The 12,997-nt window shown below is 43.0% G+C and overlaps 2 protein-coding genes across 4 annotated transcripts in view; one reads left to right on the top strand and one right to left on the bottom strand.

Annotated features, from left to right (window-relative positions):
- vps4b (vacuolar protein sorting 4 homolog B) overlaps positions 1–10,531 on the top strand; it is a 376,929-nt gene extending 366,398 nt beyond the window's left edge. Inside the window, exon 14 of the transcript XR_013844416.1 lies at positions 10,517–10,531. The gene's annotated coding sequence lies outside the window, so the exon portion shown is untranslated. The remainder of the gene's footprint in view (positions 1–10,516) is intronic.
- The window catches only part of LOC307237831 (pre-B-cell leukemia transcription factor 1-like), a 49,677-nt gene continuing 41,064 nt past the window's right edge, over positions 4,385–12,997 (bottom strand). For 2 of the 3 annotated variants that reach the window (XM_080010604.1, XM_080010606.1), the window contains 5 exons: positions 12,531–12,666; positions 11,336–11,495; positions 10,211–10,323; positions 9,118–9,207; positions 4,385–6,684 (listed from right to left, as the gene is read on the bottom strand). In XM_080010604.1, the coding sequence (XP_079866730.1) occupies positions 6,592–6,684; positions 9,118–9,207; positions 10,211–10,323; positions 11,336–11,495; positions 12,531–12,666 (592 nt within the window). In that variant the 3' untranslated portion in view covers positions 4,385–6,591. The remainder of the gene's footprint in view (positions 6,685–9,117; positions 9,208–10,210; positions 10,324–11,335; positions 11,496–12,530; positions 12,667–12,997) is intronic. The other variant, XM_080010605.1, reaches the window with a different exon arrangement.

Raw genomic sequence — 12,997 nt, 5'->3', positions numbered from 1 at the left:
ATAAAAACCTTCGCCCATCAGAGGGGTCCGTGACCTGACGCTCATCGATTTTGGAGAAGGTGGAGAAGGGCTGCTTGTATTCCAAGGGTCACAAGTCGCAACAGTCGGATCGTTTTGATCCCCGGCCGCACCGCAGCGCCGGGGCCCCGGGGCCCCGGAGGGAATGTGGCTTTGACGTTTCACACTCCCTCAGCAGTCAGGGCCTGTGACCGTCCACGGGAGCCCGCAACCCGCAACCCACCCCCCACCCCACCCCACCCCACCCCCCCACCCCACCCCACCCCGCGCCGTCTGGGCAATTATAAATATTCAACTGCTGTGAAAGTTAATGCTGTGGGACACGCCCCTGTCCAGCCGCATAACATCAGCAGGGAAGAGAGCAAACAAAGGGAAGACACGTCTGACTTGTGCTTCCTTCTGTTTGTTGTTTTGTTTCTCCCTCCCTTCCCTCCCTTCCCTCCCTTCCCTCCCTTCTCCCCCCCCTTCCCCTCCGTTCTTCCTTCGTTTCTTTAATCCTTTCTCTCTTTCTCCCTTCCTACCTTCCTTTCTTTCTTTCCCTCCTCCCTTCCTTCCCGCCTTCCTTCTTTCCTTCTTTTCTTTCACCCCTTCCCCCCTCCTTTCCTTTCTGCCTTCCCTTCCTTCCTGCTTGCCTGCCTGCCCTCCTTTCTTCTTTCTTTCTCTCTTTCTTTCCTTCTTTCTTCCCTTTGTTTCCTTTTCTTTGTTTGTTTCCTCCTTCCATCCTTCCTTCCTTTCTACGTCATTTCTTTCTTTCTTTCGCTTTCCTTTTTATCTTCTTCCTTTCTTTCGTTCTTTCTTTTTCTTTCCGTCTTTCATTCATTCTTTCTTTCTTTCTTTTTATTTGTTTGTGTCTTCCTTCCTTCCTTCTTTCCTTACTTCCGTCCTTCCTTCCTTCCTGCCTTCCTTCCATCCTTCCTTCCTACCTTACTTCCATCCTTCCTTCCTACCTTACTTCCATCCTTACTTCCTACCTTACTTCCTTCCTTCGTTCTTTCTTTCGTTCTTTCCTTTGTTTCTTTGTCTTTGTTTGTTTCCTCCTTCCATCCTTTCATCCTTCCTTCCTTTCTACGTTATTTCTTTCTTTCTTTCGCTTTCCTTTTTATCTTCTTCCTTTCGTTCTTTCTTTTTCTTTCTTTCTTTCTTTCTGTCTTTCATTCATTCTTTCTTTCTTTCTTTTTATTTGTTTGTTTCTTCCTTCCTTCCACCCTTCCTTCCTTCCTTCTTTCCTTACTTCTGTCCTTCCTTCCTTCCTGCCTTCCTTCCATCCTTCCTTCCTACCTTACTTCCATCCTTCCTTCCTACCTTACTTCCATCCTTCCTTCCTACCTTACTTCCTTCCTTCGTTATTTCTTTCTTTCTTTCTTTCTTCCCTTTGTTTCTTTTTCTTTGTTTGTTTCTTCCTTCCATCCTTACATCCTTCCTTCCTTTCTACGTTATTTCTTTCTTTCGCTTTCCTTTTTATCTTCTTCCTTTCTTTCGTTCTTTCTTTTTCTTTCTTTCTTTCTTTCTGTCTTTCATTCATTCTTTCTTTCTTTCTTTTTATTTGTTTGTTTCTTCCTTCCTTCAACCCTTCCTTCCTTCCTTCTTTCCTTACTTCCGTCCTTCCTTCCTTCCTGCCTTCCTTCCATCCTACCTTCCTACCTTACTTCCTTCCTTCGTTATTTCTTTCTTTCTTTCTTTCTTCCTTTTGTTTCTTTTTCTTTGTTTGTTTCCTCCTTCCATCCTTCCATCCTTCCTTCCTTTCTACGTTATTTATTTCTTTCTTTCGCTTTCCTTTTTATCTTCTTCCTTTCTTTCATTCTTTCTTTTTCTTTCTTTCTTTCTTTCTGTCTTTCATTCATTCTTTCTTTCTTTCTTTTTATTTGTTTGTTTCTTCCTTCCTTCAACCCTTCCTTCCTTCCTTCTTTCCTTACTTCTGTCCTTCCTTCCTTCCTGCCTTCCTTCCATCCTTCCTTCCTACCTTACTTCCATCCTTCCTTCCTTCCTTCGTTATTTCTTTCTTTCTTTCTTTCCTTTGTTTCTTTTTCTTTGTTTGTTTCCTCCTTCCATCCTTACATCCTTCCTTCCTTTCTACGTTATTTCTTTCTTTCGCTTTCCTTTTTATCTTCTTCCTTTCTTTCATTCTTTCTTTTTCTTTCTTTCTTTCTTTCTGTCTTTCATTCATTCTTTCTTTCTTTCTTTTTATTTGTTTGTTTCTTCCTTCCTTCAACCCTTCCTTCCTTCCTTCTTTCCTTACTTCTGTCCTTCCTTCCTTCCTGCCTTCCTTCCATCCTTCCTTCCTACCTTACTTCCATCCTTCCTTCCTTCCTTCGTTATTTCTTTCTTTCTTTCTTTCCTTTGTTTCTTTTTCTTTGTTTGTTTCCTCCTTCCATCCTTACATCCTTCCTTCCTTTCTACGTTATTTCTTTCTTTCGCTTTCCTTTTTATCTTCTTCCTTTCTTTCATTCTTTCTTTTTCTTTCTTTCTTTCTTTCTGTCTTTCATTCATTCTTTCTTTCTTTCTTTTTATTTGTTTGTTTCTTCCTACCTTCCACCCGTTCCTTCCATCCTTCTTTCCTTACTTCCCTCCTTCCTTCCTTCCATCCTTCCTTCCTACCTTACTTCCATCCTTCCTTCCTACCTTACTTCCATCCTTACTTCCTACCCTACTTCCTTCCTTTATTATTTCTTTCTTTCTTTCTTTCTTTCCTTTGTTTCTTTTTTTTGTTTGTTTCTTCCTTCCATCCTTCCTTCCTTTCTACGTTATTTATTTCTTTCTTTCGCTTTCCTTTTTATCTTCTTCCTTTCTTTCGTTCTTTCTTTTTCTTTCTTTCTTTCTTTCTTTCTGTCTTTCATTCATTCTTTCTTTCTTTCTTTTTATTTGTTTGTTTCTTCCTTCCTTCCTTCCTTCTTTCCTTACTTCCGTCCTTCCTTCCTTCCTGCCTTCCTTCCATCCTTCCTTCCTACCTTACTTCCATCCTTCCTTCCTACCTTACTTCCATCCTTCCTTCCTTCCTTCGTTATTTCTTTCTTTCTTTCTTTCCTTTGTTTCTTTTTCTTTGTTTGTTTCCTCCTTCCATCCTTACATCCTTCCTTCCTTTCTACGTTATTTCTTTCTTTCGCTTTCCTTTTTATCTTCTTCCTTTCTTTCATTCTTTCTTTTTCTTTCTTTCTTTCTTTCTGTCTTTCATTCATTCTTTCTTTCTTTCTTTTTATTTGTTTGTTTCTTCCTACCTTCCACCCGTTCCTTCCATCCTTCTTTCCTTACTTCCCTCCTTCCTTCCTTCCATCCTTCCTTCCTATCTTACTTCCATCCTTCCTTCCTACCTTACTTCCATCCTTACTTCCTACCTTACTTCCTTCCTTTATTATTTCTTTCTTTCTTTCTTTCTTTCTTTCCTTTGTTTCTTTTTTTTTGTTTGTTTCTTCCTTCCATCCTTCCTTCCTTTCTACGTTATTTATTTCTTTCTTTCGCTTTCCTTTTTATCTTCTTCCTTTCTTTCGTTCTTTCTTTTTCTTTCTTTCTTTCTTTCTTTCTGTCTTTCATTCATTCTTTCTTTCTTTCTTTTTATTTGTTTGTTTCTTCCTTCCTTCCTTCCTTCTTTCCTTACTTCCGTCCTTCCTTCCTTCCTGCCTTCCTTCCATCCTTCCTTCCTACCTTACTTCCTTCCTTTGTTATTTCGTTCTTTCTTTCTTTCTTCCCTTTGTTTCTTTTTCTTTGTTTGTTTCCTCCTTCCATCCTTCCTTCCTTTCTACATTATTTCTTTCTTTCGCTTTCCTTTTTATCTTCTTCCTTTCTTTCGTTCTTTCTTTTTCTTTCTTTCTTTCTTTCTGTCTTTCATTCATTCTTTCTTTCTTTCTTTTTATTTGTTTGTTTCTTCCTTCCTTCCACCCTTCCTTCCTTCCTTCTTTGCTTACTTCCGTCCTTCCTGCCTTCCTTCCATCCTTCCTTCCTACCTTACTTCCATCCTTCCTTCCTACCTTACTTCCATCCTTACTTCCTACCTTACTTCCTTCCTTCGTTATTTCTTTCTTTCTTTCTCTCTTTCTTTCTTTCTTTCTTTCTTTCTCCCTTTTGTTCGTTTGCTCTTTCTTTCTTTCCTTTGTTCCTTCCTTCCTTCCTTCCTCCCTTCATTTGTTTATGTCTTCCTTTAGAGAACCTCTCTATGCGATGGGAAGCGTTTGCTTTGGTGCCGTACGGCGGCAGCGTGGATGTTGTTTTGGGTTAGGGTTAGGGTTAGGGTTAGGGTTAGGGTATTTCCTCTCCTCCGGTGAACCTGACACCAACAGCGGTGAGGAACATGGCTGCTGTGTTGGATAACATGTTTTAATGTGCTGAAAACAAACACAAACACTTTGTTCTCAACAAAGCAAGTCAAGCACGATGGCGCACATGAGCGTATGTCGACCTAATGCACAAGAGAAGGAAGGGCGAAAAGGAAGTGCCCACATCAATAAGCACAGCTTGAAAACCTCCACGAAAGAATCTACAAATAAGCCACACAACATAAGATGGAGAAACAGGTTTGAACGTCGAGAAAACATCATTTGAAACACTGAGTCGTCCCTTTTCCACGGGGAAGTCTTCCCCAAAGCTTGATATTCAAATAAGTCTGTTTGGATTCGCTCTGAAAAGCATATCATCACAAGTATATGGTGCCATTTGTAACGTGAGCTCAGTTATAACAGTTGAATAACATGAACACAGATTATCCATTGATTGAGTGAGTGATTGATTGATGTCTTAATAGATGACTGCACAGGGCGGGAAAACTTCCCTAAAAATGTTATTTTTATCATGTTCGTAACGTCCGGTTACACTGCTCAGAGCCTCTTGACCCGCACATCCTGCAATGTCTTTCTTTCCTCCCTTCCTTCCTGTCCTCCTCCTTTATTTCTTTCCTGCCTTTCTTCTTTCTTTCTTTCCTGCCTTTCTTCTTTCTTTCTTTCCTTCTTGCCTTCCTTCTTTCTGCCTTTCTTTCTTTCCTTCCTACCTCCTGTCTTTCCTTCCTTCTTTTCTTCCTTTCACGCTTTCCTTCCCTCTTTCCTGCCCTCCTTCTTTCTTTCTGTCTTCCCTTCCCGCTTCCCTTTTGTCTTTCTTTCCTTCTTGCCTTCCTGCCTTTCTTTGTTTCCTTCCTACCTCCTTTCTTTCTTTCCTTCTTGTCTTCCTTTCTCTCTTTCCTTCGTTCTTTCCTGCCTTCCTTCTTTCTTTCTTTCTTCCCTTCCCGCTTCCCTTTTGTCTCTCTTTCCTTCTTTCCTTCCTTCGTTCCTTTTTTCCTTTCGTTCTTTCCTTCCTTCTTGCTTGCCTGCCTTCCTCCCTTCGTTATTTCATTCCTTCCTTCCTTCCTTCTTTATTTGTTTCTCTCTTTCTCTCTCTCTCTTTCATCTCTCACCTCTCATTTTCTCAGAAGGAAATCAGGAGTGACTGTGAACCTTAAAATAAAAAAGAAATACCGCGACATGCTGGGGATTGGCCGAGTTATAGCGAGTATAAATTCCAGAGTATATTGCAAGTGTTTTGGTTAACAGCAGATAATTTGGCAATTTCCAAGGTTACCAACCACCTAAAGAAATACTAAATGAAAAGACGTGGTAGATGGTATATGAGGTTGTATGATGATTCTACGAATTAAGAAAAAAAACAAAACAAAACACAAAATTGCATTGACAGTGGATATTGGACTTGAAAAGAAAACAATAAAACAATAAAAAGCCCTCTTTCCTGTCACTACCTATAAAGCCGTGGAACCAAAGCGGTAAAGAAGGAAAATAACAGATAATTAGGCTTCTTTCAATGAATGATGTCAATCCAGCTTGTCTGAGTTGATGACAAGTCTTTATTTGTATTGTTTTACAGATAACATACTTCACAGGGTCACCTGGAAGGTAAATGTCTCGGGGGTTTGGAAGGGAAGATGGACAGACTTTATCAAGCACACATTGTAAACAACCAATGGATATTTAAGTCTAAATGGCGTACCATAGAATAGGTGAGACAACGAAATGTACGTAAGAAGATGTGCCTCCTGCTTGCAAAGACAAAAAGTCTTTTTTTTAGTTATTATTATTATTTTTTTTTTAACAAAACAAATAATGAGTCACTGATGTTTTTAGTACATTTTTTTTTTGTGGCTGAGAGGTAGAATGAAGCATTTTCGGTCGGAACCAATGGTTTGATTAATGGAATTCATCATGTCATTTCATCGTAATGAGTGAAAACATCACATGTGAATAAGTAACCTCAGCCCTCTGGATATAATGTGTATTCTGTACAAACATCCCCATTCGTTGCGGTAACGTTGTCATTTTTCGGTGTGATTTTTTTTAAATTTTTCTTTTTATATTGATATCCCAAATGTCCCAAACATGGTAGCGGAGGAAAGTTTTTTTTTTTTTTCTCTTCTTCGTCTTCTTCTTCTTCTTCTTCTTCTTCTTCTTCTTCTTCTTCTTCTTCTTCTTCTCCTTCTTGTTCTTCTTGTCGTACTAGATGTAGGATTTCACCTGCTTTTTTCCCCAAGTTTGGAAAAGTGACGTCCTTCATCTTTGACACTGTGAACAGCGAGGCCAGTTCGTTTGTTGTGTGGGTGTGAAGTCTTCAGTTGGAGGTGTCCGAATGAACGCTGCCAGGACCTTCTGTGGGTGATGTCACTGACGACGGGGTCGGAGCGTCTTGCCAGCCTCCGTTTGTCTGCAGAGACACAGCACAGGAAAGTTCATTCAATGTGCTATAATATGTACTATGTGTGCTTAACACGTTCAAACTAGAAGGTGGATAATGCTGCTGTAAATAATTACAATATATAGATATATATATGTATATTTTGTTGTTGTTTGTTTTGTTTTTTTAAAGGGAGTTTAAAATAACATGACTTAATGGGTTTTGTTGATCCTAAAAATACACTTAAGAAAGGGTTAACACAGGAAATGTTTTTTTTTTTAATTTAAAAAAATTTCTAAAAAAAATTAAAAAAATGTAAAAACCAACAAATACTAAATAACATATATACACATTTATCTAAGCCTAAGTAAAATGGTAAAAAATAAATGAAATGAAAAGTTTGGGTTATCATATTAAAATAAACATTTTTTTTGTCAGCTGCCACTGTTTGCAACCCACGCAAAAAACGGCCCGACAAAATTCCCGTTCCCGATTGGCAAATAATTGTTCCAAAACAACTCCCAACGACCATTAAAATATTCTGGATCACCTCTTTCTGTTGAACGTCCAAAAACCCGCCGACATAATTTGAGACGAACAGAGGAAATATCGCACAGAAACGACGGCCAACGGTTGATAAAAGAATTAATTATAGTAAATTATTTCACCGGCTTTTGGGAAAAATACAGCTTTGTAAAAATAGAGGCCTTCTCCAATCCTGGAGGAAGGGTCGACTAAAGACCATTAAGGACATTAATAGCAATTTCCGTGCCATTAGTGAATGCCTCAAATAGGCTTTGGCAGCCTCTTATTTTCAAACCCTGTTATTTCACATAAAGAGTATCTGTCATTCTATTCACAAGCCAGAGAGGGAAGGAAAAAAGAACGCGAAAGAAAGAAAGAAAGAAAGAAGGAAAAAAAAAAAAAAAAAAACAACATTTCAAATCTTGAGGACCAGCAGCAATTTAAGGGGGTGTAATTGCTGTTCGAGGAGGGAGGGAGGATGGAGGAGGGCGGGGGAGGGGAGCATCGCCGCCGCAACCACCACTCTGATTGAGAAGATGTTGTTTTGATAAATAACAAAGCGCCCACACGGCGTTCAGGAGCTCCACCAAAACCGTCCAAAAAGGGGATTATGAATATTGGAAGAATAAGTTGCCGTATCCCAGTGAAGATGATCCTACTGTAGCCTCTAAGTCACATTAGCTCCATCGTTATTATCACCAGCTTCTTCTTTATTACCACCTATCACGATGATACAGCAATAAGCATTAGGGTTAACACAACATAATGGTGCTGTTGATCTCCCGCAAATAAAGTAAAGCCTTGCGCCGCACTGATTTCTTTTTATTGATTTGCTAAACAGGTTATTTATAATCATAGTCATAGCCCCGCCAGATTGGGAGAGGTAAATCATTTATTCACGTAGCCTGTTGAGTTTCATGACCTCGTTGATCAGATTGGGAAATCGCATTTTGTATATTCTGTATATTTTGAGATATTTTGTTATTTCTGTTCTATATATTTTTTGCCTATTTGTGTACACTTCTTACAATCATTAATTAAATTAAATTAAATTAAATTAAATTAAATTAAATTAAATTAAATTAAATATTAGAGACAGCTTTTAATGGTAATTGTCTGTAGAGAAACAAATTCCTCATATATGAAAATTAAACGCATGGCGGAATAAACTCATGATGATTCTGATACTGACCACACGGGCGCCCCAAACCCCCCCACCCCCCCTGTTATTTTAGCACCAGGGTTTGTCGCGGCCTCTGCTGTCAGTGTCACTGCGGCGGTGGACGGCTGATCCGGCCGATGTGCTTGGACTGCGAGCCCCAGAGCCCCGCTCGCCCCGTCCGCGCGACTTGTCGTATCGATTCTGGTCAGTTCCGCCGCCGCCTGTCGCTGTGGATCTACACGCGAACGCGCCGCCCCCAGTAACGCCCGCCCTGGCTACGCCTGCCCACGCCGGTCTCAGCAAGAAACCGAAAAAAAATAAAATAAAAATTGGCTTAGTTATTTTCAGCAAAAGGGGGGGGGGTCAAATGGGCGACCGGGCGATTTTGGGATGGGGACGGGCGGCGTGTGTGCCTTGTGTTTGAGAGCCAATTTGAGAGCGGCCCGGTGGTTTGGGGGCGGAGGGGTGGTGACACCTGTGTCCTTGTTCCTTGTCGGCTGCAGGTGCCGCGCTAACGCTGATGCCCTGCGACAGGCTCGGGAGCGTGTCCAGCCGCTCGGCCTCGCCGCCCGCCGCCCAGGGCTCAACTGGAGAGCAAACGCTTGGACATCAGCCCAACCCCGGCAAACACTGCTAAATGGCATTGCCCGCCACCAGCCCCCCCCTTACCCCCCCCTCCCGCACCCACCCCTGCACTAATGCACCCATATACATAATTTGCGAATCACAGGGAAAAACAGGGACGGACGAGCGAAGAGTTTGCTTCCAGGTCTTACGTTGATGCCCTGCGGACTGTACATCTGGCCGCCCGCGAGGCTGTCACTGTATCCGCCGGTCTGGCTGATAACATGGCGAAGGGTATCCACCTGGAACGAGCAGGGACGACAAACACAGGGGACAAAAGGCCCGGTCAACAACAAAGGCCCGGCACAACAAAGAGCGCGGCGCAGAAGGGAAAGGTCAGTCCGATAGCGAAAAGGGTAACGTCAAGAGGAGGAAATAAGGGCTACAGATGGAAATTCATTACAAATCCATATTTCCGATTTTATTATTTTATTACTGCGGAATTCAGCCATCGACCATGTGTAGTCGTTATACATGTGTGGGGCGCTGGATCTAGAAACATACAGATGTGGGGGTGGTGACGAACCAGGAATATTAAACACCGCTGAGATTATTCCCGTGAAATTGTAAAACCCTCCGAGTGCGCCTGACTCGAAACGCTCCGACGAAATGACCTCGAGAGAGAGAGAGAGAGAAACATCATCTTCCAAACGAGGCTTCTTTTTCGTGTCACGCAATATGCATATTCATGAATGACCCCAAGCTTTTTGACGAGCTTATTTGAACAAGGAAAAAAAATAAAATGCAAAGCGGCAACGCCCCGAAGCGCTCAGATCAAAACGGAGGGTATCACCCCGAGTGGCGTCTGGAATCTGCGGTGAGAGTTGGAACAGTTTTGTGCGACTCCGCGGTGCCGGTGGTCGGCGGCCACCGGGGGCAAGGTCAGCGGGGCCGCGGCGCTCCGGTGGCTACGAGAACGCTTGTCAGTGCCGCTGACGAGTGCTGCGTCGCGTCCAAAAAACTGTCCGCGCTCGTCTACTCGTTTGCGCTCTGACAATGGCCTCGAAAATGAATGCGAGGCCGTCGGGTGCGGCGCGACCTCCGGCCCCCTGGCGAGGTGAAGACGGCGCGCGGCGGCGGCGTGCGTCGACCGGGACTGACTGACATCACAGACACAGTCCGACCGCGCGAGAGCTCGTGACCGTTTCGGAGTGTTTTTTATTTTATTTTATTTTTTTAGGTCAGGCCGAGCGCGCGAGGGAGCGAAAGAGAGAGAGAGAGAGAGAGAGAGGGAGAGAGTCCTACCTGGGATTGTATGTTGGCCCCAACCTGCCCCCCTTGGTAAGACTCCCCATTGAGGGAATGCACACTCATGAACAAGTCTCCGGAGTTTGACATGTTAAAAGAGCCAGCAGAACCTGAGAATACGGAGAGTCAGAGGAGGACAAAAGAGAGCGAGACAGAGAGAGAGAGAGAGAGAGAGAGAGAGAGAGAGAGAGAGAGAGAGAGAGAGAGAGAGAGGGAGAAGGCCGGTCGGAGGCAGTAGGAAAAGAGAGGAGGGAGAGAGGAGAGGGAAGGTCAAAAATAGGTGTTAAAATGACCATGCAAAAGCAAAAAGTGCAAAAAAAAAAAAAAAAAAAATGGTCGGTTAGTGAAGGAAGGCGCCGGGCGCTACGCGCCGAGGCGGACGCAGACACGCGGCGGGCGGGGCCTCCGGACACCGGTCGAAAGGAACATCAATAAGCATTAGGGAAGAATTACCATCATAAAGTTATTAAAGGGCCCAATTACGACGAGAGATATAAATTGTGTTGTTGTTAAGGGCGGTTCGCAAAGGAAGCGCTAATTGATCCACAGGAAGACCAAAAGAACCCTCTCTGCCCTTTAATGGAGCCCGACTCCCCAGATGTAAAGAAAACGATGGCGTAACTTGATTTCAACACCCGGTCCTAATCCAATACAGCCGAGACGTCGCTATATGACAAAAGGCTTTGCTTGCCCTCTTAATGGCGTCCACAAGGTCAACCGGACGAGCGGAAGGATGAATTAACATCCCCATGACCAAAAAGGTCAACGGCAGAGAGAGAGAGAGAGGGCGAGCGAGAGAGAGAGAGAGAGAGCGAGAAGGCAGGGCGATCAAGAGAGAACAAGAGAGAGTAAAACGTGGGAGAGAAAAGAAAGAGATGGAAATGAGGAAGAAGGAAGAGGAAGGCCATGCCGTACAAAGAGGTTAGTGGAGGAACGGCGCCATTTCCTGTTTTTTGTCCTCCCGTTCAGGGGGGGGCCCCCCCCTTTTTTTTTTTTTTGTACCGCTCCCCGTTGTGCCGCCTAAGCACGTTCCCTCCTTCTTCCTCGGGGTGACAGCGCGGTCCCGATACAAATCCGTGAAACGGTGACGCCGTGGCCACGCCTCCTACGACCCTCGCTCACCTGCTGAGTTGGGGGTGGACGGGGAGTTGGCCTGGCTGCCGTGGGCGGACACGTTGGTGGCGCTGACGGCCGTCTTGGCAGCGTACATGTTGGCCTCCTCCTGGAACTTGCCGATGTTTTTCTTGTATCGGATTCTCTTGTTCCCGAACCAGTTTGATACCTGAGAGGAGTGGTCGCGGGGGGAAAAGCTCAAATAGTGAGGGCGGGCGTGGTGCGGCACCGTGGCTCAACATGAAAAAAGAAAGGACCAACGCAGGGATCACACCTGAGGCTTTCTGCCCCCTAACTGCTTCAATTGTAAAACTTAAAAAATACATATTATTTAGGAACAATTATTATTATTATCTATTATTTATACATTTATTTGCCATTATCCTGCCATGTTTCATTGTGTAAAGTTAACTGAGGATTATTACACTTTTTTCCCCAGATATTGGGACTTTTTATTTTTATATTTTTATTCTATCGTTTGTTATTGCTTGTTGCTGTTTGTTATCTATCTATCTGTCTGTCTGTCTGTCTGTCTGTCTCTGTCTGTTTATCTATCTATCTATCTATCTATCTATCTGTCTGTCTGTCTGTCTGTCTATCTATCTATGGATCAAACAATTGATCTGTCTGTCTGTCTGTCTGTCTATCTATTTGTCTGTCTGTCTGTCTGTCTATCTATCTATCCATCTATCTATCTATCTATCTATGTCTGTCTGTCTGTCTATCTACCTACCCAACTGTCTGTCTGTCTGTCTGTCTGTCTGTCTCTCTATCTATCCATCTATCTATCTATGTCTGTCTGTCTGTCGATCTACCTACCCAACTGTCTGTCTGTCTGTCTGTCTTTCTATCCGTCTATCTATTTATATGTCTGTCTATCTGTCTGTCTGTCTGTCTGTCTGTCTGTCTGTCTGTCTGTCTATCACCTTCCAACTCCCGTTGGAGAAGAAACATCGGATTTTGGAAACTGGCGAATTTGCAAAAAGATTGCGATCTGCTCAAATAACTGGCGACCGGGTGATGATATAATAATTGTGACAGCTGGGATCTTGGCACGGTGTCTCGTATCGTACTATACTGTACTGTACTAACATAGTACATGTACATACTTGTAATTTACTGCCCACATTGGGCTCACAAGTCGACGTCGGCCCTGATAACTCTTGTTATTTCCATAATAAAGTACAGTATTATCTGGGTGTACCTGTGACACTGTGATGGCACACTTCTTGGCCAGCTCTTCCTTGGCCTCCTCGCTGGGGTACGGGTTACTGAGGTGGGAGTAGAAGTACTCGTTTAAAATCTCTGTCGCCTGTTTGTTGAAGTTCCTCCTCTTTCGTCTGGATGGAGAAGAGAGAGAGAGAGAGAGAGAGAGAGAGAGAGAGCGAGAGAGAGAGAGAAAGAGAGATATGCATATGTAAGAACATTAAGGTTCGCTGATCCAATTCCATGTAAGCGACAGATACTTTACTGTATTTGAGCGTATTTCATTTACAGAATATACAAAAAAGATAAACGTTTCGAAATGAATCGAATCGAAATGTTATCAATAATGGTATAACACAAGAGAAGAAAATTACTCGTTTTTCCGGGTGCTTACGAATATTTCTTACTTAAAAAGAAGCGAGAGGGAACAACAACGACAAAAGAAAGTAGAATGACAGAATTCGA

The sequence above is a fragment of the Zeus faber genome, assembly GCF_960531495.2.
Source record: "Zeus faber genome assembly, chromosome: 12".
Classification (NCBI taxonomy): domain Eukaryota; kingdom Metazoa; phylum Chordata; class Actinopteri; order Zeiformes; family Zeidae; genus Zeus; species Zeus faber.
Note: the sequence above shows the minus strand (reverse complement) of the source record. Positions and strands in the feature narration are given on the sequence as shown.